The sequence below is a fragment of the Aquarana catesbeiana genome, linkage group LG01 (genome assembly GCF_042186555.1).
Source record: "Aquarana catesbeiana isolate 2022-GZ linkage group LG01, ASM4218655v1, whole genome shotgun sequence".
NCBI classification, from domain to species: domain Eukaryota; kingdom Metazoa; phylum Chordata; class Amphibia; order Anura; family Ranidae; genus Aquarana; species Aquarana catesbeiana.
Genome location: NC_133324.1, coordinates 128,422,579 through 128,447,553, shown reverse-complemented (window position 1 = coordinate 128,447,553; position 24,975 = coordinate 128,422,579). Strand labels below are relative to the sequence as shown.

General features: G+C 42.3%; 1 protein-coding gene across 3 annotated transcripts in view; it reads right to left on the bottom strand.

The window, feature by feature from the left end:
* HOMER1 (homer scaffold protein 1) overlaps nt 1-23,390 on the bottom strand; it is a 164,073-nt gene extending 140,683 nt beyond the window's left edge. Inside the window, exons 1-3 of one of the 3 annotated variants that reach the window (XM_073623798.1) lie at nt 23,196-23,390; nt 21,545-21,737; nt 15,425-15,984 (exon numbers count right to left, since the gene is read on the bottom strand). In XM_073623798.1, the coding sequence (XP_073479899.1) occupies nt 15,425-15,429 (5 nt within the window). In that variant the 5' untranslated portion in view covers nt 15,430-15,984; nt 21,545-21,737; nt 23,196-23,390. The remainder of the gene's footprint in view (nt 1-15,424; nt 15,985-21,544; nt 21,738-23,195) is intronic. The other 2 variants (XM_073623784.1, XM_073623791.1) reach the window with 2 other exon arrangements.
* Nucleotides 23,391-24,975: the final 1,585 nt, after the last annotated feature.

The window sequence follows — 24,975 nt, the reverse complement described above, 5'->3', positions numbered from 1 at the left end:
CATCCTGTGCTCTTATATCCTCTAACCTTTGTCCCCTGTGTTAGATTGACAGAAGAAATAACAATCAAGAAATTTTCAGAAGGTGAAAACCAAAATTACAGTATTCTATAATCTGCTCTGCTCCACAATCGTGAAGACGCAAAGAGGCTACATTTCATGATGTCCCCAATTAAACCTGACCATTATGGATCTGAAACGACCCTTGCAGTGGGCTGTGGGCAGTGGCCTGTGGCCTGTGGCCTGTGGGCCGTGGGCCGTGGGCCACCCCACCCCCCACCCCACACACACACACACACACACACAATAGGATTAAGCACTAATGTTTGCTTAGGAATAGAGAAACCAGGTATAATGCTTACCTTTTTCCTACCACTAGCAGGCTTCTTCCACCAGTGCAAATGGTCCTGCAAAGGCACCTCTCTAAAAAGTGCTCCCAGCTGCTGTCGCACTGCCGCCTCACATAAAATGCAGGATTACTAATAGCCCTGCATTGTACATGCTGGAGGTAGAGAGCACAATACTGAAGTGGGGATAAGGTACCGTAAGTAATGCAACCTTCGCATCTACCCCAAAACCTAACCAGCAACTAACCTTTGCAGCGTAGAGGGATGGGGGTGGGGGGGAATGCCCACTGCAAGGGTTTTTTTTCCCCTTCCACCCTTGAGTTGGGCTTTGAAGCAGGAGGGGTACAGAAACAAAATCTATGGTTCTCTAGGTGTCTACCACCCCACTTTATTATGAGATGGTCTCACTATGCACAAGACACTAACCAACAAACTGGGTTCGGCAACTGCGGCCCTCTCACCATGTTTCTGGGAGTAAATGTCAGTTTTCCTCTAGGAGTAAACTTATAACTTGCAATGCATCATGGAACATGTAGTTTCACATCACAATAGCTGGAGGGCCACAGTTGCCTACTCCTGCAATGTTTAAGGACCCTCGGGTAGATATTACATGCTTATTGCTGGAGTTTGAGGCAAAATAAGTCAGCTGGTTCAGCTCCACAAGATCCACCAATAACCAAAATATCAAGGTTTTGCTGGACCTGCACTTTAGTCATCCCTACAGTTGTAGGCGGGGCTGATTGATTGGTACCTGAGATGGAGGTAAAGATAAAAAGGTACAGAGACCAAAGAAGGTGGCACAATTAACAAGTTAAGTAGAAGTAACAATTATGTAGAAAACAGTGGCAAGGAACGCACAGTTCCAAACACTATAGCAACGGAGCCTCAATATTACAGGCAACCGGAATATAACCACTCTTAACGACGTTGGCTGTACTTTAACACATTCGTTTTACTTGAGAGAGCAATTTGGTAGGCATTGTTACGAGAACATTATCTGATGAAGGTGGTGGCTGACAGGCAGTGTAATGGTGCAGGTGCCTTTAGTGACCAGGTAGGGCCTCATCCCAACTCTCTAGGTTTCCCAGATGGTGGAGCCAAGTGTAGTGTCCCTGTAATGTCCCTCCTTGACCAGAACTTCTTTCTAGTGCTAAGTGCACTGTGCCTAGCCAGCGAGGATTCTGTTCTTACACTAGTCACTTCACAAATGTGCGCCAACCACAGTGGGACAGTGCTATTTATTAGCATTACCTTCACTAAAGATGGCTATGGAGGTCAGCCAGGGAAGCAGTGTCCAATTGGACCTACGGAGGCTTCAGCGTAACACAGCTCCTCTCAACCTCCATTCTCCTCTGTACAGTGGCCAGCTGAACAGCGCCGCCTACAGCAGGGGGGATAAACTGCACCTGCCTACACATTTCAAACTCTAAACCATTAGTACCTGATATTTGAACTCACTTTTAATACAACACTGCTTTGTTAAATTTAACAGAAAAGAAACGTACTGTTCCAGCAATACAAAGATAATCAAAATTAAAAAAAAAAAAAAAATCAGGAGAATTTGTAAGATTCATTATTCATTTTTCCTTGGCTGCTATAGAAACCAAGAAAACTGCACAGTACCACGTTTCTAAGAGATCGTAAATCAACGTATCAATCAAGTATAATTGCTTAGCCCCACTATGAGATTGGAAGAAAACTACGCTTCATGCAGGTGTGTGTTAGGACTACTTAATACTGCAGAGAGTGCTGCACCGCTCAGGTGGGTCTGGACCGATAAATAATTGAACAAGTTGAAATCCTTCCAAGGAAAAAGAGCCCCAGGTGCTGGCTGATGCTGAGTGGAGTAGAAATGGATGAAGTAATCTGGACAGCCGCACACCGGACAGATGACAAGTGCCTTTATTGATAAAAAACTGGATCATCAACATGTACACGACACTGCAGAAGGAACGTACAGGAATCAGCTGACGCGTTTCGCACTCATGACAAGTGCTTACTCATAGCAACTATAAGTAAGCACTTGTCATGAGTGCGAAACACGTCAGTTGATTCCTGTATGTTCCTGCTGCAGTGTCGTGTACATGTTGATGATCCAGTTTTTTATCAATAAAGGCACTTGTCAACTTGTCCGGTGTGCGGCTATCCAGATTACTTCGTCCATTTCGACTACTTAACACTGTTAGGACTACGTAATGCCTCCTTCTCTTCTCCAGAACAGGGGGAGTTAGTTGTAGTCCATGAATAAAACCTGTGTGTGTAAGTGAAGGGAAGTGCTGACAATTCAATTGATTAAGTCTGCTGCACCTGCAAAGTCCCGAATACCGGGAATGAAAAGTGACTGATAGTGTAAAGGTGCTCTGAGTCTATGTAAAGGGTGGAAAAACCCACAGTGATATAAAATATAATACACAATAATGTAGCTCAATGTTAACACAATGGGGAAATTGGAAACAAGTGTGTGGTCTAGAATTACCTGTAACACATGTGGATAGGCAAAATATCTTAAAACTTTATGTGCATAATCAAAAAATATAAACAAACAAAGCAATTCAAACACAACGTGTATATGATAAAAAAAAAAAACAAAAAAAAAAAACTGACAAGTGTGAGTACATACACGCAAATGCAAACACGCATGTAGGTCCCGAACACACGTACACGGTGAGTACACCAGGCATGTGAGGTATCGCCCAGAACATCAGAGTGAGTGCAATAATTCTAGGGCCCCCATTTCAAGATTAACTCTAAATAGATAACCTGTCTGGGGCTTTTAAGGCATCACCTATGGTCAATTTTAGGTACCATAGTATGTTGCCATGTCACAGGTGTAGGCAATTTTAAATCATTACATGTTTGGTATCCATTTACTCAACACAACATCATCTTTTAATCTCCAGGGCCTCTGCTTTCAGAAAACATATTTGGGGGTTCAAAGTATTTTATTTGCAAATATGTGCATATATATATATATATATATATATATATATATATATATATATATATATATATATATTTAAAATGTCCTAAACTCGCAACACTACTCCAGATCGGCTTCTTTACTTTATTCACAGACTGACAAGCTGCTGGCTCACAGAAGCCCATCTTTGCTTATCACTGAAGAGAATAGTGGGACCCGCACTCCAGTCTCTGCTTTTTCAGATTGTGATCAAGCCCTGTGTAGTGAAACGCATTAGAGTGGCAGCGATTTTGTGTGGAGACATAATGGCTGCAGATATCGTATGAATGTTTGAATCCGGACAAGGGGTGGGCAGCTCCTATTAATTTATTAATTTGAAAAATAAAAAATACTCAATAGGTGTGCAATTAATTCTAAAAATGTAAAAATATGAGAGAAATCAATAGGTTCAAGGAGCAAAAATGGGGAACTTGTGAGAGAAGAAATTCAGTAACTATAAGTACTAATAAGCAGCAAATGTTATGTGCAAAGAGGAAAACGCTGTTCAGATGTACACATTATTCCAAGCAGAAAATGATTTTAAGTGGATATGGTAAACTGTACACTCATTCAGAGATAATCATTTCCTATAAGACACATAGTAGCCGATTTACCAGGATATCACTCGGATAGCTGGAGGTACATGCTGACATCTGTGAAGACGACTCATGGAACATAAAGAATGTGCTTTACATTATATAATTCAATCATGTAGCATAGCAATGGGCAGCTTTGTTCTGTAAAACGGACTTCCTAGTGTGCCATTCAATACACCACACAAGACCACTTTCAAAATCTAGGCGAGAACACAGGAATCAGAGCATGGGCACGCGGTGGTCTAAAGCATTTCTTTCTATCCTAATCAGCAGTTGGTAAGGCAATTGGTTGAGATCATTACAAGACTATTAAAGCAGAACTTCAGCCAAATACAAGTTAAAAATGATTAGTCCTTTAAAAGCAAAATTAACAAAAACTACAACTTTTTCTTCAATAATCACCTTTAGGCCCCTTTCACACTGTCGGACCGTTCAGGTCAGCCTGTCAGTTTTGACGGTGGACCTGAACGGGCGCTCCATGTTAGTCTATGGATCGACGGATGTCAGCGGTGACATGTCCGCTGACATCCGACCTGGTCCGATCTGCTAAAATCAGACGGATGCCCCTACGTTTGCATCCGTCCCTGGCAGATCGGATCGGGTGAGATCTGATGAAAACGGACATGCTGTCCATTTTCGTCCGATCTCGCCATAGGAAGCAGCGGTGCTCGATTGACCCTTCCCCGCTCAGTGAGCAGAGAGGGACCTGTCATCACCTGTCAACGCTCGCAACCTTTCTTCATAACTATTATTCTCCAGACCCTTTATTAGCTTTGTTGCCCTTCTTTGTACTCACTCCATTTCCAGTACATCCTTCCTGAGGACTGGTGCCCAGAACTGGACAGCATACTTCAGGTGAGGCCCGACCAGAGTCTTGTAGAGCAGGAGAATTATTGCTTTATCTCTGGAGTTATTCCCCTTTTTAATGCATGCCAATAGTCTGTTTGCTTTGTTAGCAGCAGCTTGGCATTGCATGCCATTGCTGAGCCTATCTACTAGGACCCCCAGGTCCTTTTCCATCCTAGGTTCCCCCAGAGGTTCACCCCCTAGTGCGTAGATTGCATTCATATTTTTGCCACCCAAATGCATTATTTTACATTTTTCTACATTAAACCTCATTTGCCATGTAGTCGCCCACCCCATTCATTTGTTCAGATCTTCTTGCAAGGTTTCCACATTCTGCGAAGAAGTTATTGCCCTGCTTAGCTTAGTATCGTCTGCAAATACAGAGATTGAACTATTTACCCTGATTCTCCAGGTCATTTATGAACAAATTAAACAGAATTGGTCTCAGCACAGAACCCTGGGGAACCCCACTACCCACCCCTGACCATTCCGAATACTCCCCATTTATCACCACCCTCTGAACTCACCCTTGTAGCCAGTTTTCAATCCATGTACTCGCCCTATGGTCCATGCCAACGGACCTTATTTTGTACAGTAAACGTTTATGAGGAACTATGTCAAATGCTTTTGCAAAATCCAGATACACCACGTCTACAGGCCTTCCTTTATCTAGATGGCAGCTCACCTCCTCATAGAAGGTTAATAGATTGGTTTGGCAAGAACGATTCCTCATGAATCCATGCTGATTACTGCTAATGATATCGTTTTTCTTACTAAAATTTTGTATATAGTCCCTTATCATCCCCTCCAAGAGCTTACATACTATTGATGTTAGGCTAACTGATCTGTAATTCCCAGGGATGTATTTTGGCCCTTTTTTAAATATTGGTGCTACATTGGCTTTTCTCCAGTCAGCTGGTACCATTCCAGTCAGTAGACGCATACCATAGGAAACCATGTTAAATGGATTGTACTGCGTTTCTGCAAAACGGAAAAAGCACAAAAAGCGCATAGGTGTGAATGTAGGGTCAAGTTACACTAAGTGCCCTAAATGAAGAGGGCACCATGTCGTGATCGTGATTCAGAAGAAAGCACTGGCATCAGTGACAGCTCACTGATGTATATGATAGAGGTGCCAACTTATCTTCGTTTCACAAAAAAAAAAAAAAATTAAAAAGTTTATTGCAGTCTGTTCCTGTTGGAGATTTTCCCTGCATTCAGTTGGGATTACTCAGTTGGGAAAATTTTCTGTCTTGCTAAAAATAACAAAAAAAATCCAAGGCTTCCACTTTAAGAACATAACAAATGTCTAAGACCAAGGTGGCACAGGGGAAACTTGCGGGGGGGGGGGGTTGTTAGTTTTTTGCCTTATTGCGTAGAATTATATTAACACATGGCACTGAGAAAGACCCTTTCCCCATCACGCTTCACAGAAATGGCGCTAAGTGGTGGAGTCTACCTACGGTTTCTGCAAATTACTATCAAATAATGGCAAGATGCTTGAGTACAGGGCATGAACATGGTATATCTGAACTCCAGGTACCATTTTCCCCAGTACCTTGATGTAAGGCAATGGAGAAGGGGGAAGCAGGGTCCTACCATGTCCCTATAAATAGTACAGCTTTGGCACCATTCAGGCCTACAGAGCAGCGTTAAAGTGTGCACTGTACTACATACAGTACAATTATTAGAATAAATAGTTATCCATGTTAGTAAAAGTAGAATCTACAACATGTATCTTCTTTAATTTAGTTTCAAAACACAAGGGGTCCCATAATATATTCCAGATGATTTGCGAGTCTTGACCTTGAAAAAGTTCAGCACCACTGGTCAAAAACATAGACCTCTACAGCCCTTCGATGGCAGATGAATGGAAGCTCTTCCAAACACAGAAATACACTCCCACTTTCCAGTAAACCAACATGGTACAATGTGGGGTTGGAGACTGAGTGATGCTTGTTTATGTAGCTGAAGTTGCGTCTAGGCTCAGATATCTGTTCCTAAACGCAGCTAACTGCTCTGTGTGCTTCTACAGGTGAACAGCAGCGTCCGCCATTAGTTTAAATGAGCTGAGTGGCCGCTGCTGATTGCATGACCCGGTCATTTTAGCAGCAAGAATCTGCCAATTCTTGCCACAGGAATCCAGTGGCTGCATATAACCGGCTGCGTGAAGGACATTTGCAGACCTCTGGGGAAAACAGTAATTTGTTACCAGACCGTCTTTTTTCACATACTGGGAGTCAGTGGCATTGCTATCAGGGTGCGGCTTGCACAGGGTGACACCCGCCAGAGGGGTGACATCGGGGCCACCGCTAAACACTATACTATATAGCTTGCAGCAGAGTGGTGCGAGCAGGGCATCCAGCCGTGTGGGGGAGGCTGCCTATAACACTCCCCCTTCAGGTTAAGCTGTCGCTCTGGGATCTCCAATATCTCCCGTGGCAGCCGGAGTTGGTGGGTGGAGCAGGGGGTGTGGCTGCCTCCTCCACTCCTCCCACAGACCCCTTCACACTGGCTGATCCCGCAGCTCAAGGAGATAGAGGCGAGGACACAGCAGCTCGGCCCGGGTCTTCATCTGCAGGCATGAGGCATGCTGTAAGTTACTGCCCAGCACACTGTCTTTGCATAGAGTCCTAACCTGCCCTGTACCACCCCAACCTGCCCTGGCATTTTATATTGTAGGCCTGTAATTCTTAGGAATAGCACACTTAAATCTGTCGAAACAAGAGTCTAGTAGAAACACAAAATCATAAATAATATAATAAATAACTATAAATAATTATAACAAATAATAATATAATAATAATAAAAATGATTCAATAATGTAATCAAATCAAAAACACTGAAATTTGCTCAGTTGCAGAATTGTCGCTGTCATTACTTTCAGTGTTTGATGACAAATTTCCCCACAAATCACTATCTTTCAATTCTGCAAGTGATTCTAATTTATTATCGCTGTTTTCTAGCTGGTCTAAAATTGCTTTTGATGTAAAGGGACGGTTTTGGTTGCTATGGACAATCTCCAGTTTCCAGGCAGAAAACAACAGTATTTATAATATAAAACTGCATGCAGGGCACTGGAGAAACCACTAAGGACAAAAGGGAGGTGAAATAATTTGATACAGCAATGTAATCTGTAGGATTACAGTGTACTGTATGTATTGTGTGTGTTTCACTTTTTGAATTTGGCGTCGCAATGCTCGCAGGGAACGGAGCCCAGCGCTATGATGAATCGAGCGGAGACACAGCTTGCACACACAGCGGGAGGACATCGCAGGAACCCAGGGACAAGGTAAGTAACTGTAAGAAAAACAGAAATGGAAGGCGCACACACCTAGTGCATTACCAAAGATAATTTAATAATAAAAATGTTTTATATAAAAGTGGGTACTCACAAAATGCAACTGACAAAAGGCCATAAAAACAATGCATGGACATGCACAGAACACGGGGTACAGCTAACGCGTTTCGGGGGCGTACCCCCTTTCTCAGAGCTAGGCCTAGCACTTTTATATAAAACATTTTTATTATTAAATTATCTTTGGTAATGCACTAGGTGTGCGCGCCTTCAGTTCCTGTTTTTCTTGTAGTTCCTTTTGGATTACCCCATCTGAGGAAGGCAGCATCCACTCAGTTTTGGATACCATATATACCTTTCAAACCACCATTTTATTTGATATCTGTTACTCCACACCTCGAAAGACCTATTAGCGCTGGAAGTGCCTGTGTTTAAGGTAAGTAACTGTACCTGGATCCTGCGATGCGATCCCGAGTGTGGCTCGGGGTTACCGCTTTTGGTACTGAAAATCTACCCCGAGCCACACTCTGGAATACCGCCAGGGAGGTTAAAAAGGATAGACAATAAATTACAAGCTGGAACAGGTGTCATCTAGATTCTATAGGGGTTGTCTTTGAAGACTGACAGACGGCACAGAGGATGGATGGAATTTAAAGTAATGCAGAAGAGGAGGAGGAGGAGGAGGAGATCTCAAGTTGTCCTTTTAAAGGAAATTACTGGATAAATTCACGGATGCTGATACCCTGAAAAAGTTCTGCTTATCCAAGGCACTAATCATGGATCTGTATCCAACTCATAGGATACGTTGAGCCCTCAACCCAGAGCAGCCATGCCATACCAGCCATGTTTAAATTGTTGGCTGCCTTACACTTACACATACTTGGATGTGGTAAAATATCGCTTAGTGAATTGTGCCTCATATGACACGCCCTAGTGCACTTTTTTGTGATTCTTCATATGTACTTTTTTGGTTCATGTTGGTGTTTAGGTTTTGCGCACCATAGACTCGAAAAAGAAAGAAAAAAAAAAAAAAACTCAGTTACAAAACAGTGATATCAAAATTCTAGAAAGTACTGTGTACTGAGCGCTTTTGTCACTGTTGCAACAATGCAATACATTTATTCACTTGGCAGTTTTAGAAAAGTCAAGCCTGACCATGGAAAGGGTTTTCATTTTTATAATAATATTAAAGAACTAAGTGGCTTGCATAACATTTATACAAATTATGTAATTTTCTCTCATCAAAGTTAGGCTACCATTTGACTAAAACAAGATCTGAACTATGAAAAAAAAACAAAACAAAACAAAAAAAAAAACCCACACACCACACGTATTGGTTGCTGCAGGTAAAAGACCCGTTTTGCATTTGCCCTCATTTTATAAATAAGCCACACAGCCTGGTTAATCACTTAAAACTTCTCAGTGCCGTGTGTCAAAATTAGAAAATTTAATAATGTTCAGTGGTTAAAGGCAAGGCAGCTTATTTTAACCACCAACTGTCTCAGACCTTTCTGAACATTATATGTAACAGTCAAGGGCAATCAATATAAAGCATTACATCAGTTTGCTACCATTAAGTAAACCAAAGTGCCTTTCATACAGGCTATTTATGTTTATGGAAAATTAGTTAGGTTTGCATCTGTAAATGCTAGAAATGAAAACATCTGTTAAGCAATGAACAAAATTAATGTCTGGAAAAAAACATGCACATATACACTAGATGATAGATAGATAGATAGATAGATAGATAGATAGATAGATAGATAGATAGATAGATAGATAGATAGATAGATAGATGATTTAGAATGAGGAACATCATAGCAGAGAGTTGTAAGGCAGGTGCCATCTTAGGCCAAATTAGACTTAAAATTAAAGGAGTATTTTACCCTGGAATTACTATACAGTGCCTTGAAAAAGTATTCATACCCTTTGACATTTTCTACATTTTGTCATGTTACAACCAAAAACATAAATGTATTTTATTGGGATTTTATGTGATAGACCAACACAAAGTGGCACATAACTGTGAAGTGGAAGGAAAATGATAAATGGTTTTCAAAATGTTTTACAAATAAATATGTGAAAAGTGTGGCGTGCATTTGTATTCAGCCCTCCCAAGTCAATACTGTGTAGAATCACCTTTCACTGCAATTACAGCTGCAAATCTTTTTGGGGATGTCTCTACCAGCTTTGCACATCTAGAGAGACCTTTTGCCCATTCTTCTTTGCACAATAGCTCAAGCTCTGTCAGATTGGCTGGAGAGCGTCTGTGAACAACAATTTTCAAGTCTTGCCACAGATTCTCAATTGGATTTAGGTCTGGACTTTGACTGGGCCATTCTAACACATGAATATGCTTTGATCTAAACTATTCCATTGTAGATCTGGCTGTATGTTTCGGGTCCTTGTCCTGCTGGAAGGTGAACCTCCATCCCAGTCTCAAGTCTTTTGCAGATTCTAACAGGTTTTCTTCTAAGATTGCCCTGTATTTGGCTTCATCCATCTTCCAATCAACTTTGACCAGCTTCCGTGTCCCTGCTGATGAAAAGCATCTCCACAACATGATGCTGTCACCACCATGCTTCACAGTGAGGATGGTGTGTTCAGGGTGATGTGCAGTGTTAGTTTTCCACCACACATTTGCTCTTAAGCCAAAAAGTTCAATTTTGGTCTCATATGATTAGAGCACCTTCTTCCACATGTTTGCTGTATCCCCCACATGGCTTCTCACAAACTGCAAACGGGAGTTCTTATGGTTTTCTTTCAACAATGGCTTTCTTCTTGCCACTGTTCTTCTTGGCTGCTTCTCTGATTAATGCTCTTCTTGCCCAGCCTGTCAGTTTAGGTGGACGGCCATGTCTTGGTAGGTTTGCAGTTGTGCCATACTCTTTCCATTTTTGGATGATGGATTGAACAGTGCTCTGTGAGATGTTCAAAGCTTGGGATATTTTTTTTTATAACCTAACCCTACTTTAAACTTCTCCACAACTTTATCCCTGACCTGTCTGGTGTGTTCCTTGGCCTTCATTGTGCTGTTTGTTCACTAAGGTTCTCTAACAGAACAGCTGAATTTATACTGAGATTCAATTACACACAGGTGGACTCTATTTACAAATTAGCTGATTTCTGAAGGCAATTGGTTCCACTAGATTTTATTTAGGGGTATTAGAGTAAAAGGGGCTGAATACAAATGCACGCCACACTTCTCACATATTTGTAAAACATTTTGAAAACCATTTATCATTTTCCTTCCACTTCACAATTATGTGCCACTTTGTGTTGGTCTATCACATGAAATCCCAATAAAATACATTTACGTTCTTGGTTTGGTAACATGACAACATTTGGAAAATGTCAAGGGGTATGAATAATTTTTCAAGGCACTGTATATAGGATAATTTCTGTATTATACCATTTTGATTTGATAATATATATATATATATATATATATATATATATATATATATATATATATATATATATATATATATATATATTCACTGAAACTCTGGACATGTTACATACTAAATATCCATGAATTTTTATGAAGCATCTTGTTTATATTTGAAGATAATCTCAAAGCAAATAGCTAAATACACTGTTGATATACATACTGTATATGGGAACGATTTTACCAAAGATTTGTATTTCTTTTTATCCATTCTTAGGATTTACACAGCTCTGCCACACAGCACAATCCTGTCTGGCAGGGAAGGTGACCTGATTTTTTCTCTGCTGCACTTAAAGTGTTGGTAACCTTAAAAATTTAATGTACTGCCACCCCCTCTCTTGTATCCAGCAATAACACACTGTTTTTTTTTTTTTTTTTTTAATCAGAGCCTGTAAAAAACTTTTTTCAGAGACCTTCAGGCTTGTCACATGACTCTGATCTAGGGCTACAGTGGGAGGGTCTGAGATCTCCCTTTGACATCAGCCAGGGGGGGGGGGGGGTCACATGACTGATGTGCTGGCCACTCAGCCCCTCCCACTGTAGCCAGTGGATCGGAGTAGGAGAGTGGCACATGACCGGAGATTAAGATCTCTGAAAAGGGTATTTAGAGGCTTTGTTTTAAAAAAAAAACAAAAAAAAAAAAAACACACCACACACACACACACACACGTATACAGTGCACTATAGCTAGATAAAACAGAGGGGCTGGCAGTGGCATTTTTCAACGTTTACTTCAGTACTAATAGCGGCAGGAGGGGCAGGGGGGCAGACAGCTCACACAGACACACTGAGCTGACAGGAAGGGAGAGGGGGGGGGGGGAGCTGCGGATGACAGGGGCACATAAACTGACCACGGTGTCAGGGCTCAGCAGCCATGATAAATCATGATCAGTTTACAGGGGGGAGGGCAGAACAAGGCAGGATCAGCCAGGCTTTTTACAGCTTAGAGAGGGGCGGGTTAGACAGCACAAGCACTGTGCTGTCTAACCTGTTAGAAGGGAACAGCTCTCTTTTTTAGGGTTACAAACGCTTTAACGTCCCTGGCGGTATGATTATTTCAGATTTTTGATGCTCAATGTGGTATATCGTTTTGCATGGAAATTTGGCGTTTTATATTGTAGGCCTGTAATTTTTAGGAACAACACACTTATTAAGTCTGTCCAAACAAGAGTCTAGTAGACATCCCGGGTATGATAAAGTTTGAAACATGGAATCATAAATTATAATATAATAAATAACCATAAATAATTATAACAAATAATATAATCATAATAATAATAATAATAATAATAATAATAATAATAATGATTCAATAATGTAATCAAATCAAAAACACTGAAATTTGCTCAGTTGCAGAATTGTCGCTGTCATTACTTTCAGAGTTTGATGATGAATTTCACCACAAATCACTATCGCTCAATTCTGCAAGTGATTCTAATTTATTATCACTGTTTTCTAGCTGGTCTAAAACCACTTTTGATATAAAGGGACGCTTTTTGGTTGCTATGGACAATCTCCAGTTTCCAGGCAGAAAGAACAGTATATATAATATAAAACTGCATGCATGGCACTGGAGAAACCACTAGGGACAAAAGGGAGGTGAAAATGTGATACAGTAATGTAATCTGTAAGATTACAGTGTACTGTATGTATTATGTGTTTTTAACTTTTTGAATTTGGCGCGACCCCGTGCGTTGCGATACTCGCAAGTAACAGTGTCCGGCACTGTGATAGATGCGGCGGAGGACGACTCGCAGACACAGCGGGGAGACATCGCAGGATCCTGTGGACAAGGTAAGTAACTTTGCCTGGATTCTGCGATGCGATCCCGAGTGTGGCTCGGGGTTACCGATTTTGGTACTGAAAATCCACCCCGAGCCACACTCGGGAATACCGCCAGAGAGGTTAAACTGAATTCTGGGAATTAGGCAAAACATACCCTTGCAGTTCCTTCCTGGCACTGTTCTCTTCTCTCCAGGGCTCCATGCTGTGGGGCAGTTCCTTGGCATCATCACATACAGTGCAGGGCTGTAAACCCTGCATTGTATGTGGAGGAGGAAGAAGTGCGACAACGAGCAGGGACGCTTAAAAGAGAACACAGCAAGGAAATGGTCACAGATTGAGAAAGTAAGGCAAGTATTACTCTTTGTTCTGGCATCCCTGGACTTAACAAGCAGTTAACCATTGCACTCTGTGTGTGTTGGGGGTGAAATTGGCCTTATTCCTGGAGTTCTTGTTTAAGCAACACATTTAGAAGTCTTCATATCCAGACTGACTGGACAGTGAAAGGAGAAGCAGCACTTTGATGCATTCCTCCCTCTGTCACTCATTCAACCTATCAGCATGCCCCTTGTTGTTGCATGAGCACTGCAGCACAACCGATTGGCTACTTGTGCTGCTTCTTCTTCTCCTAGTCTCAGCAGTGATATATTGGGGCTGATACAACTTCTAATTCAGGTGCTTACAAACACATATAGCGTATATGTACACTATTACCAAAAGTATTAGGACACCTGCCTTTACACGCACATGAACTTTAATGGCATCCCAGTTTTAGTCCGTAGGGTTCAATATTGAGTTGCCCCTGCCTTTGCAGCATATAAGAGCTTCAACTCTTCTGGGAAGGCTGTCCACAAGGTTTAGGAGTGTGTCTATGGGAATGTTTGACCATTCTGCCAGAAGTGCATTTGTGAGGTCAGGCACTGATGTTGGACGAGAAGGCCTGGCTCACAATCCCCGCTCAAATTCATCTCAAAGATGTTCTATTGTGTTGAGCTCAGGACTCTGTGCAGGCCAGTCAAATTCCTCCACCCCAAACGTGCTCATCCATGTCTTTATGAACCTTGCTTTGTGCACTGGTGCGCAGTCATGTTGGAACAGGTGTGAATAAAGGCATACACACACATACATACATATACACCATCATAGGTGTGCACTGCCCATTTCACTAGGGTGTGCACCCCAAAAGCTCAAACACACAAGCCTTTCTCTGCTGCCTCAGCTGCACTGGACAGTGAATGAATGGGAAGTGTTCTGTGCTGAGCGACTTCCTGTTCATTTACAAACTGAAGCATAGTAAACAGTTTACTATGCTTCAGTTTTGATTGAACACAGTGAGTGTGGTAAATTACATATTGCTTAGCCCTTTCTCCCACTCTCTATCCTGAAACATCCCCCATAGCAGCCGGAGGGGAGAGGAGAGGAAAGGAGGAAAGTCAGCAGCACTGCGGTGGGAGAGGGCACAACACGAGGGGAAGCCCAGGCAGTAGGGGGAATTGACACTGCACAGAGTGATTAGGGTGTGCCCAGGCATACCCCCTGTGCACGCCTATGTATGCCATGTATTCTCTGAGTAGGCACCGCTGTGTCACACATTTCACAGAGCCTGCATTCTGAACCACAGAGGGGCTGAGAGGAGGAGTTTCAGGAGAAGGAGACCATACAGGGATCACTGCTTACAGGCAGCAAGGCACCATGGGACATGTAGTCCTTAGAAATTGAATGGAAACAGAAGAGGAGAAGCTGCAAAACATGCAAGGAATCCAGGAAGTTGTGGAAAGTGATGGCCAGCAGACAGGCAGAATTACCAAGTGGAAAGGAGATTGGATTGTCAAAATATAACTATTGCTAGCATTGCTATTACAATGCTAAGGTTTATAAAGGTGTATGCTGTGAATATAGCTTTCCTTTACAGGTATACTGTGCATATTGTGATGCATTAGGTTGTGAATAGTATATCTGTCTGGAGTTTAGCTTTAAAAGCCTTTAAATGAAATAAAAATCCATTATGCAAATCACAACATATAAAAGGGAATTTTAAAAAAGCAATTTCACATTTAAAAAAGCATACATTACGAAAGTCATGAATTAAAGACATGCCATAAAACAAATAGAGTGATAAAAAACAAAAAAGAAAGAAAAAGGACTTACCCCATTTTGCCCAGATATGATTTTGCACTGGAGTGACCTAAACAATACTTCAAGCTGCTTCTTGCAACATTAGCACTGCTCCATGTATCATTAATCAGAATTGTGTTTCAAATGCTCTCTGCCTCTTCAACCTTGTGTCGCTTAACTGACACAGATAACATTGATAAATGAAGTGTCTGGCTTTTAAATCCAAGGATAAATCCAAAACAAGGAGGAAAAAATGTGAGCGGACCAATAAGTTTATTTTTATAACTTAGAGTAGTAAAAAATAATGCTTGTATATCAAAAAAGTATATCCAACAAAATGAGTGTGCATTCATGTGCCCGCTTCTGCCAGTGTCTTGTAGTTTGAGGCAAAACTAGGAAGCCAGCCCAATGGTTATTCCAATCATGTCCTTCTTGAGAACGATCCTCTTCCCAAGCTCCTCTTCCCACACACACAGACATATATACAGTATGCACCAGTGTGACCAATAACTGCAGACCTCCCAAGTCTTCTTCCAGGTCTAGAACGAAGCCTCTGCTCCCTCTTGGGACCTCTCTGCAGGATGGATCCAACGCTATAGAACACAATTAAGAAGTATCAGGAAGCAGAGCAATATGGACAGTAGCACAGTAAAGGTCTTTCTACCTCCCTTCCAGAAATGGACATGCCTTCTACAGCTCTGCTTTTTATAAAATCGGAACCAAAGACAGAAATAGGAAACACTGGAGTTTTATTTTGTACTATAAAACTGGTAGCTGTGTGCCTTCTGTTAGCAGAACGCTGCAATGCATTTATTTTTAGGAATTTAAAGATATACATTACATTTTTAAATATATAAAGATAATGTATATATGTTGAATTTGGTAAAATGAAACCGTATGTGAGAAAGCAATAGTCAGAAAGATTTGGAGGATACTATGTTAAAAAAAACAACCTGTCTATAGAGTGCGTTACTATAGTGTATGTTAAACAAAAGCAAAGTATTTACTAATCTATTCATTCTAATTTATCTAATAATTTATTTTTTAGTTTTTACATGATACGATACAATTGCTATGTCCACTAAACAAATCAATATGTGATGGCAATTAATGCAATGTTGCAATATGTTTTTTTTAGGAATCAAATTACCTTAAAGCTTAAAGTGTTTCTAAACCCAGGAACCTGCATTCACTATACAGGCATACCCCACTTTTAAGTACACAATGGGACCAGAGCATATATGTAAAACGAAAATGTACTTAATGTGAAGCAATACCTTTTTTCACTTCTTAATGCATGTACTGCATTGCAATAGTCATTTACAGGCATAACCGATTATCTAGGCAAGCTGTCTGACCCCAAAAATCAGATAAACCGGAAGCAGTGCCATGTCAAGCTGACCAAGATTTTCCATAGACGCCAATGTCTCCGTATTTATGAGTGTATGTAAAGTGAGGGTACGTAAAGCCGGGTATGCCTGTATCTGGTCTCCCACAGTACATGATAATGCAATTATTTTAGTAAATATAAACTGCTAAATACCTTCTCATCAGCAATATATAGCCGTCTTGTGACTTCTATCAGTGTCTGGCCGAGCACTGGTTAAAGCTTGGAGGAGTGTTCATTCTCCTCTGACTGTCTGATGAGACTGCATGACCCCTGACCCTCTGTCTGTACAGTGCGAATTGGCCCTGTGCTGATCACATGCAACACTCTAGCAATACACACCAAACTGAGCATGTGCAGAGTGCCTCCAAGGCTCTGTTCTATCAGCAGATGGATTGGGGACAGTAAAAGGGGAGGATCCGAGAAGACTGGATCAAACATCCTTTTTACACAATGCGGAGGATTAACACCTTAGGTTCCACAGTGAGTATAATAAGCATGCATTACTGCATATACAGACTGATTTTATTGTTATGGGTTTAGTAACACTTTAAAGCTTAAACAAAAATCCTCCTTGCAATGGGCTGCCTCTGCACTTCAATTGTTAAATGTTTAAGTTTAAAGAACTTTTACTTACCTTATCCTGCACTCCCGCAGGCTCCCTACAGGTTGCTAGGCTGGTTCCCACAGCCTCCTCTCCCCTATGCCCCAGTGGTCACTGGTCCTTTGATGTCATAGCCCTTCAATAGACTGGGGAATGCCCAGGGAAACTCCAACGACTGGAGCATAGGGGAGTAAAGGAGATTGCCAGCTGCTGAGGGAATGGTAGGTCAGGTAAGTAAAACCACTTTTCATGGCCCTCTACAACCTAAACAAGCATTTAACCCTTGGAGTAAAATATTTTACTAAAAGTAAAAACTAAAACTGATTGATGCTTAGAATAAACTGCCAGCAGAGGTAGTGAGACAGTCAACAGTAAGTGGCTTCAAACATACTTGGGACAAACATAGATCTATACTCAGACAAGAAAGTTAACAAAAAACAAAAAATAAAAAAAGAAAGCAAAAAACAAAACAAAAAATAAATGAAAACAAAACGGGCAGATTCGATGGACTACTCTGTCTTTTTTATGCCATCACTTTTCTATGTGTCTAAGTAAATAATTCCGTATGTGTTGGGAATTGCCAGACAACAAATACATGACAAGGGTATCCTATAATCTGAAAGCAGGGAACATTCATTAATGCAGATATCAAAGTTTTCAATAAGAAGGGATTAGTAAAGGGTTTATAGGTGATGTATTTCCTATACAAGAATGACTATGAGGACACCTGGCAGAACAGAAAGTAGCAAATGTGATCTACACTGGGCATTTCTTGCTAAGATTTGGGGTATTCTGGGATCAGGGTACACAGACAAGCCACCGGGTGAAAGTCTCAAAAAAAGTTTCCCAGGCCTTGGAAAGATAAAAGGATTTAAAATGATTGTACGATGGGGGTAAATGTGAATTTGCTGATAAGATTTTGGATATCTTGGGATCGAGGTACATGGATAAGCCTGTGGATGCAAATGTCTGAAAGTTCCTCAGGCTTTGGAATTATTAGTACGTTTCTGAGGCTTCGGAACAAATAAAGGATTTAAAAGGGTTGTATTATCCATATGGGGTAAATGTGTGTTTTTGATGTTTTGGGACCATGGCACATTGGCAAGCCACTGGGTGCAAATGTCAGAAAGTTTCTCATACCTTGGAATGATTAAAGGATTTCAAAGGGTTGTACACTGCCCCTCCATAGATACAGTACAGTGATTGAGTGTTGTCACCCTAGGACAGGATGTGTGTTACTGGCAGAATCACCATGGAAAATAAGCCTTAAAAAAAGAAAATGAATGCAGGCATCACATCTAAGGACTGGCAATATAATAGCCATGTATTTCTTCTTGGGTTTAAACATGCTATAAAGGATTTAAAAGAATTGTATTACCCATATGGGGGGTAAATGTGCGTTTCTTGATAAGATTTTGGATATCTTGTGTGGGGTTCCTCCCACATGCTGATAGCTTAAATGGCTCCTGTCTATGTCAGCCCTAGTATGTGTATGTATGTTATATAGGAATTTTAGGTTGTAAGCTCCTTGAGATCAGGGACTGATGTAAATGTGCAGTATGTAAAGTGCTGCATAAATTGCTAGTGCAATATAAATACCTGTAAAAACAATATGTAATAATATTATCTGGGAATCAGGGTACATGGACATGCCAGTGGATGCATGTGTGAATGTTTAAAGGATTTAAAGGGGTTGTATTAACCATAGGGGGGATGGGTAAATGGGCATTTCTTGATAAGATTCTGGATATCTTGGGATTGGGGTACATGGACAGGTCACTGGGTACATGCGTCAGAACATCTCTCAGACCTTATAATTTTGGAGCTCTTAGTGAGTTTCCAACCACACTCCAATGACAGGGAACGTGGCGGGTTAATTAGCTCCTGTCTACACTGGTAAAGCAAGAAAAAAAAAGGTGCCCAGGTGGCACTCAGAGATATTTATAAAATACACAGGTATAGTAAAACATTAATGGCCAATAATGCATGTACATATGCATTAGACAATCTTGGAGGCAATAGTTCAATATCTAATTAATAAATGACTAGCAATAAATCAGGTTCAGATGCTGCTGACTTGATAGAAGAGCAGGGGGACTCGTGCACATAAAGACATAAAGAAAGTAGCAGGAAAATATCCTGATAGTGTAACATATTGAAACATTTATTGAATACAAAAACATTAATTTTATGTGTTTGTTTACAATAAATGTTTCAATATGCTATACTATCAGGATCTTTTTCCACTACTTTCTTTATGCTTTTTTTTTTCTCCCCTCTACATTGGCTCTAGTATGTGTGCATGTTATATAACAACTTTAGATTGTAAGCTCCTTGACGACAGGGACAGACGTGACTGCACATTATATGTAGCTATGGGATTGGGGTACATGAACAAGTACTAAGTGGCAGAAATGTTCTTAGGCTCTGTAATTATTGATGGATTTAGAGGGCTTGTATTGGCCATATGGGGGTAAATGTGCATTTCTTGACAAAATCATGGATACCTTAGTGGGTTTTATCTGGGTATTCAGACATGCCGGCAGGTTAATTGACTTCGATCTACACTGGCCCCTAGTATATATGAATGTTATATAGGGACCTTAGATTGTAAGCTCCTTGAGATCAGGGACTGATATTGCTGTACAATATATACAAAGCACTGCGTAAATTGTTGGCATGATATAAAGTACCTGTAAAAATAATTAAAAAAAGTATCTTGGGATTGTGGTACATGGACACGCCAGTGGATGCAAGTAATAGACAGTTTCTCAAGCTTTGGAATATGTAAGGGATTTAAAGGGGTTGTATTACCCATATGGGGATAATTTTTTTTTTTTTTTTTAATAAGATTTTGGATATCTTGGAAACTGAGGTACATGGACAAACTACCAAGTGTCACAAAGATTCTTAGGCTTTAACATTATTAAAGGATTTAGTATTGCTGTATTACACATATGAGGGCAAATGTGTTTATTGACAAGATTTTGGATACCTTGGTGGGTTTCCTCCGGGTACTCCAGTTTCCTCCCACTCCAAGAGCATGCTGAAAGGTTAGCTCCTGTCTATATTGGACCTAATATGTGTGTATGCGAGTTTGGGACTTAGATTGTAAGCTCTATGAGATCAGGGACTGATGAGAAATATACACTATGCAAATGGTCAGTGCTGTATAAATACCTATAATAATAATAATAATAATAATATCTAGGAATTGGGGTACATGGACATGCCAATTGAAGGTTTTTTTGCCATATGGGGGTACATGTCTGTTTCTTGTAAAAATGTTGGATATTCTGGGATCAGGGAACATGGACAAGCTAATAATGCTAAAGCAGAACCTTTCTGACACTTATTAGAAGGGTTGCATTAACCATAAGGGAGTAAATGTGTATTTCTAGATAAGATTTTGGATATCTGGGTACATGGACAAAGCACCAAGGGTCAGAAAGTTCCTCAAGCACTGGAGTGATTAAAGCAATTAAAGGTGTTGTCTTGCCCATATGGGGTGTAAGATTTGGAATATTTTGGAATTGGTGAACATAGACAAACTAATAAGTGTCAGAAAGGTTCTTTGGCTTTAGCATTATTAAAGAATTTAGGATTGCATTACCCATATGGGTGTAAGATTTTGGATATTCTGGAATTAGGGAACATAGACAAGCTAATAAGTGTCAGAAAGGTTCTTAGGCTTATAAAAGAATGTAGAGGGAATGCATTACCCATATGGGGGTAAATGTGTATTTTTCTAGATAAGATTTTGGCCATTGGGGTACATGGACAGAGCACTAAGGGTCAGAAAGTTCCTCAGGCATTGGAGTGAATAAAGCATGTAAAGGTGTTGTCTTAGCCATATGGGGGTGTAAGATTGGGGATAATCTGGGATGGGGGTACCTGGATAGAAAGTTCCCCATACAGGCTGTGTAATGAGGAATGGATGTAGAAGGCTTGTATTTCCCATATACAAGCAGCACTGCAGATACGGGGATCAGAGGATTGGATGACAGATATGGGGTCTCTCTGTATCAGTGAAGTTTGGGGGGGCACAGGAAGGGTTGTACCCTCTGGAGGGAGGACAGGGGTCACCCGGCTAGGGGTCAGAAGACATGCCGGGTGACATTGCAGGGGATGCGGACACATAAAGGCAGTACACGGCTCTCACCATCCAGAGCGCCTCTCGCCGGGGACACAGGCGGCGCCTTCAGCACCTCGGACAGCGGCAGGGAGAGCAGGAGGAGGCGGAGGAGGAGGAGGAGGAGGCCATCGTCTCTGGCAGCGGAGGCAGCAGCTCGTTCCCGGCCATCAACAGGACACAGCAAGCGGCCATCCTTCAGCTGGCGGCACCGAGCATGTCTCTGAAACACACACAGTGACGGCAGGATAACGGGGGAGGGGGGAGGGCACACAGCATAACCCCACATCACAAGGACAGCGCCGCCCTCAGCTGCAGGCCCACAATCACTGCCATTGTGCCATGGCATAGGACCTGATACCCTGCCATCTGCATCCAGGGCTCATCACCATACACACTGGGTGATCTATGGGGCATTGCATCTGCAGGACTCTCCATACCACCCCCCCATTCACCTGACCATTCCTCCATCCACAGCCATGGCATAGGACAGCCATCTGATACCCTGCCATCTGCACCCAGGGCTCATCACCATACACACTGGGTGATCTATGGGGCATTGCATCTGCAGGACTCTCCATAACCCCCCCATCACCTGTCAGCGAGATCCATTCCTCCATCCACAGTCACTGTGCCAAGACACAGAACAGTCATCTGAATTTGTGGGCCATTGTATCTACAGGACTCTCCATACATCATCCCCCCAGCCCCCCCAATCACCTCCATCCACATACCATCCCAATACACTGCACATCTCCACTACAAGGCAAGGGTCCATGGAGGGGAGGACACTCACCTCTCATCTCCAGTGCAGGCACCTACAAGAGGGGTGCATGTGTACAATACTCACACTGCACACTCCCCCCCACCCCCCCACATTTGTCACAGCAGAGGTAGAACACAGTCACCAGTCCTGGACCAGCACAGGAGGAGGCTGCTGCATTGAAGGGGGTTATGGCAAAGGCACATTCCACGTTGCAATCCCCCCCCCCTCAACCCAAGACAATCATTCAATGGTGGCAATATACATATAGGTGTACATACAGTGCATGTGTATATAGTGAGTGTGTGTGGTTTGCACTTTATTAAATAAAGCATCTAAGGATAAATGATGTGCATGTGGCCATTTCACTTCCCACTGACTGCAGCAACTGGAATGTGATTGCTATGGATTGTCTATGAGTACATCACTGCTATACATCACTGCTAGTACTATACCCAGTGTGTGCACATAGGGCTGCAATGCATCTCCAAGGGATGGCTGTGTGTGTGATATATGCATATATATATATATATAATCACTAGCTGACATTGTGTGCTCACTGTGCATGCCTTGTATTGCCGGGTACAGTGTATATTGCAGTGTGCATGCCTTGTATTTCAGTGTGTGCTCACTGTGCATGCCGTGTATTGCCGGGTACAGTGTATATTGCAGTGTGCATGCCTTGTATTTCAATGTGTGCTCACTGTGCATGCCGTGTATTGCCGGGTGCAGTGTATATTGCAGTGTGCATGCCTTGTATTGCAGTGTGTGCTCACTGTGCATGCCGTGTATTGCAATGTGCACGCCGTGTATTGCCGGGTGCAGTGTATATTGCAGTGTGCATACTGTGCATGCCGTGTATTGCAGTGTGCATGCCTTGTACGTGTCCCGGGCAGCCCTCTTCCCCCCCGCACTGACCGCTCTCCGGGGGGATCCTTTCTGACCGGTCACCGCGGCTCAGCGGCGGAGGTGCGGGCCTGGCCACCGCCGGAGTCCTGCCTCAGCCCGTTCAGACCTTCTCTCCATCCCACTGCTCGGGAGACATTTAAATAAGCAACGTCATCCCGTTCTCCCCTCCGCATTGACGTCACTCCCGTGTGGGGGATGACGTCAAAGTGGCCGGCGCCGCCGGAAGCGCTTTCTAAATATGGGGAGAGAGGGAGCTGGGAGAGGCAGAGCACAGAGAGGGGTGAAGGAGGGGGCGACGGAGGATCCTGGGATAACGCTGTTTTCCTGACCAAAAATAGCTGTGTGGAGAGACATGATGATGTGAACCTGATAGAAATAACACCAGGGAGAGGAGAGACACCAACATTGTGTAATCTATCTCCTTCCCACCCAAACATGTCAAGCCGTCATCATGGGGGCCAGGCACTAAGTCCAGACATACTCCAGCCACCTACACATCTTCCCATAAATAGGCACACAAGACTATTCCCTCAGCTCCTCAAATAGCCTTCCAGTCATGGAGGCTGATCATGCTGGGGCACCTTGGCTGATCTTACTGGGGCACGTTGGCTAAAACCAAGAGAGCTATGGCTGACCATGCAGGGGCACACTAGCCTAAATCTGAGAGAACCGTGGCTGACCGTACTGGGGCCACGTTGGCCTAAAACTGAGAGAGCCCCGGCAGATCATGTTGAGGCACGTTTGCTAAAACCAAGAGCCATGGCTGACTATGCTGGGGTACGTGGACTTAAAACCAAGAGAGCCATGGCTGACCATACTGGGGAATGTTAACTAAAACTGAGAGAGACATAGCAGACCATTCAGGGACATGGACACATTATCTAAAATTGAGAGCCCTGGCAGACTATGCTAGTGCACTTTGGCTAAAATGGAGAGAGAAATGGTGACCCTGCTGGGGTATTTTGGCCTCCAAATCAGAGATTCATTACAGGGCCTGATAGAGAAAGTTGCTAAATCTGAGAGCCCTGGCAGACCCTGCTGAGGCACTTTGGCTAAAACCTAGAAAGACATAGCTTGCCATACTGAGGTATGTTACATAAAATGAGGGAACCATGGTAGACCTTGGAGGGGCACATTGGCTAAAACCTAGAGAGCTATTGTTGACCATACTGAGGCATGTACGCCTAAAACTGAGAAAGAGCCATGGCAGACTATTCTGGGGCACACTGGCTAAATCTAGAGAGCTATGGTTGACCATACTGGGGCATGTTGGCCTAAAACGGAGAGAGCCATTATAGGATATGTGGGGGAAAGTTGCCTAAAACCAAGAGAGTCATGGCAGACCATGATGTGGCACATTGGTTACTGCAAATATGAGAGAGCCATAGGACACCATGCTGGGGTACCTTGACTTAAACCAAGAGATCCATGGCAGACTATACTTGGGCTCAATGGCTTAAAACTGATAGAGTCATTGCAGGGGATCTCAGAATCAGGTCTAGGTTTAGGGGACTAGAATACTTCTTTTAATTCATACTTGTCTAATATGCTGTGAATAATCTGCAACAATCAGAAGACTCTTCAGCACCATGGACAGCAGCACTTATTCACTCTGCCACATTTTCTCAGTGACTTTACTGGGCAAAGCAATTTATTTCCATGCCAAAACCAAGGTTTGGTCTTTAAACCAGAGTATCCTGGCATAGTAAGGCCTGTTTAACACGGGCTTCAGCTTGTATAAAAGGAGTGTGAACAGCAAGCTTTTACAAAGCATTTGTTGAAGCTTTTA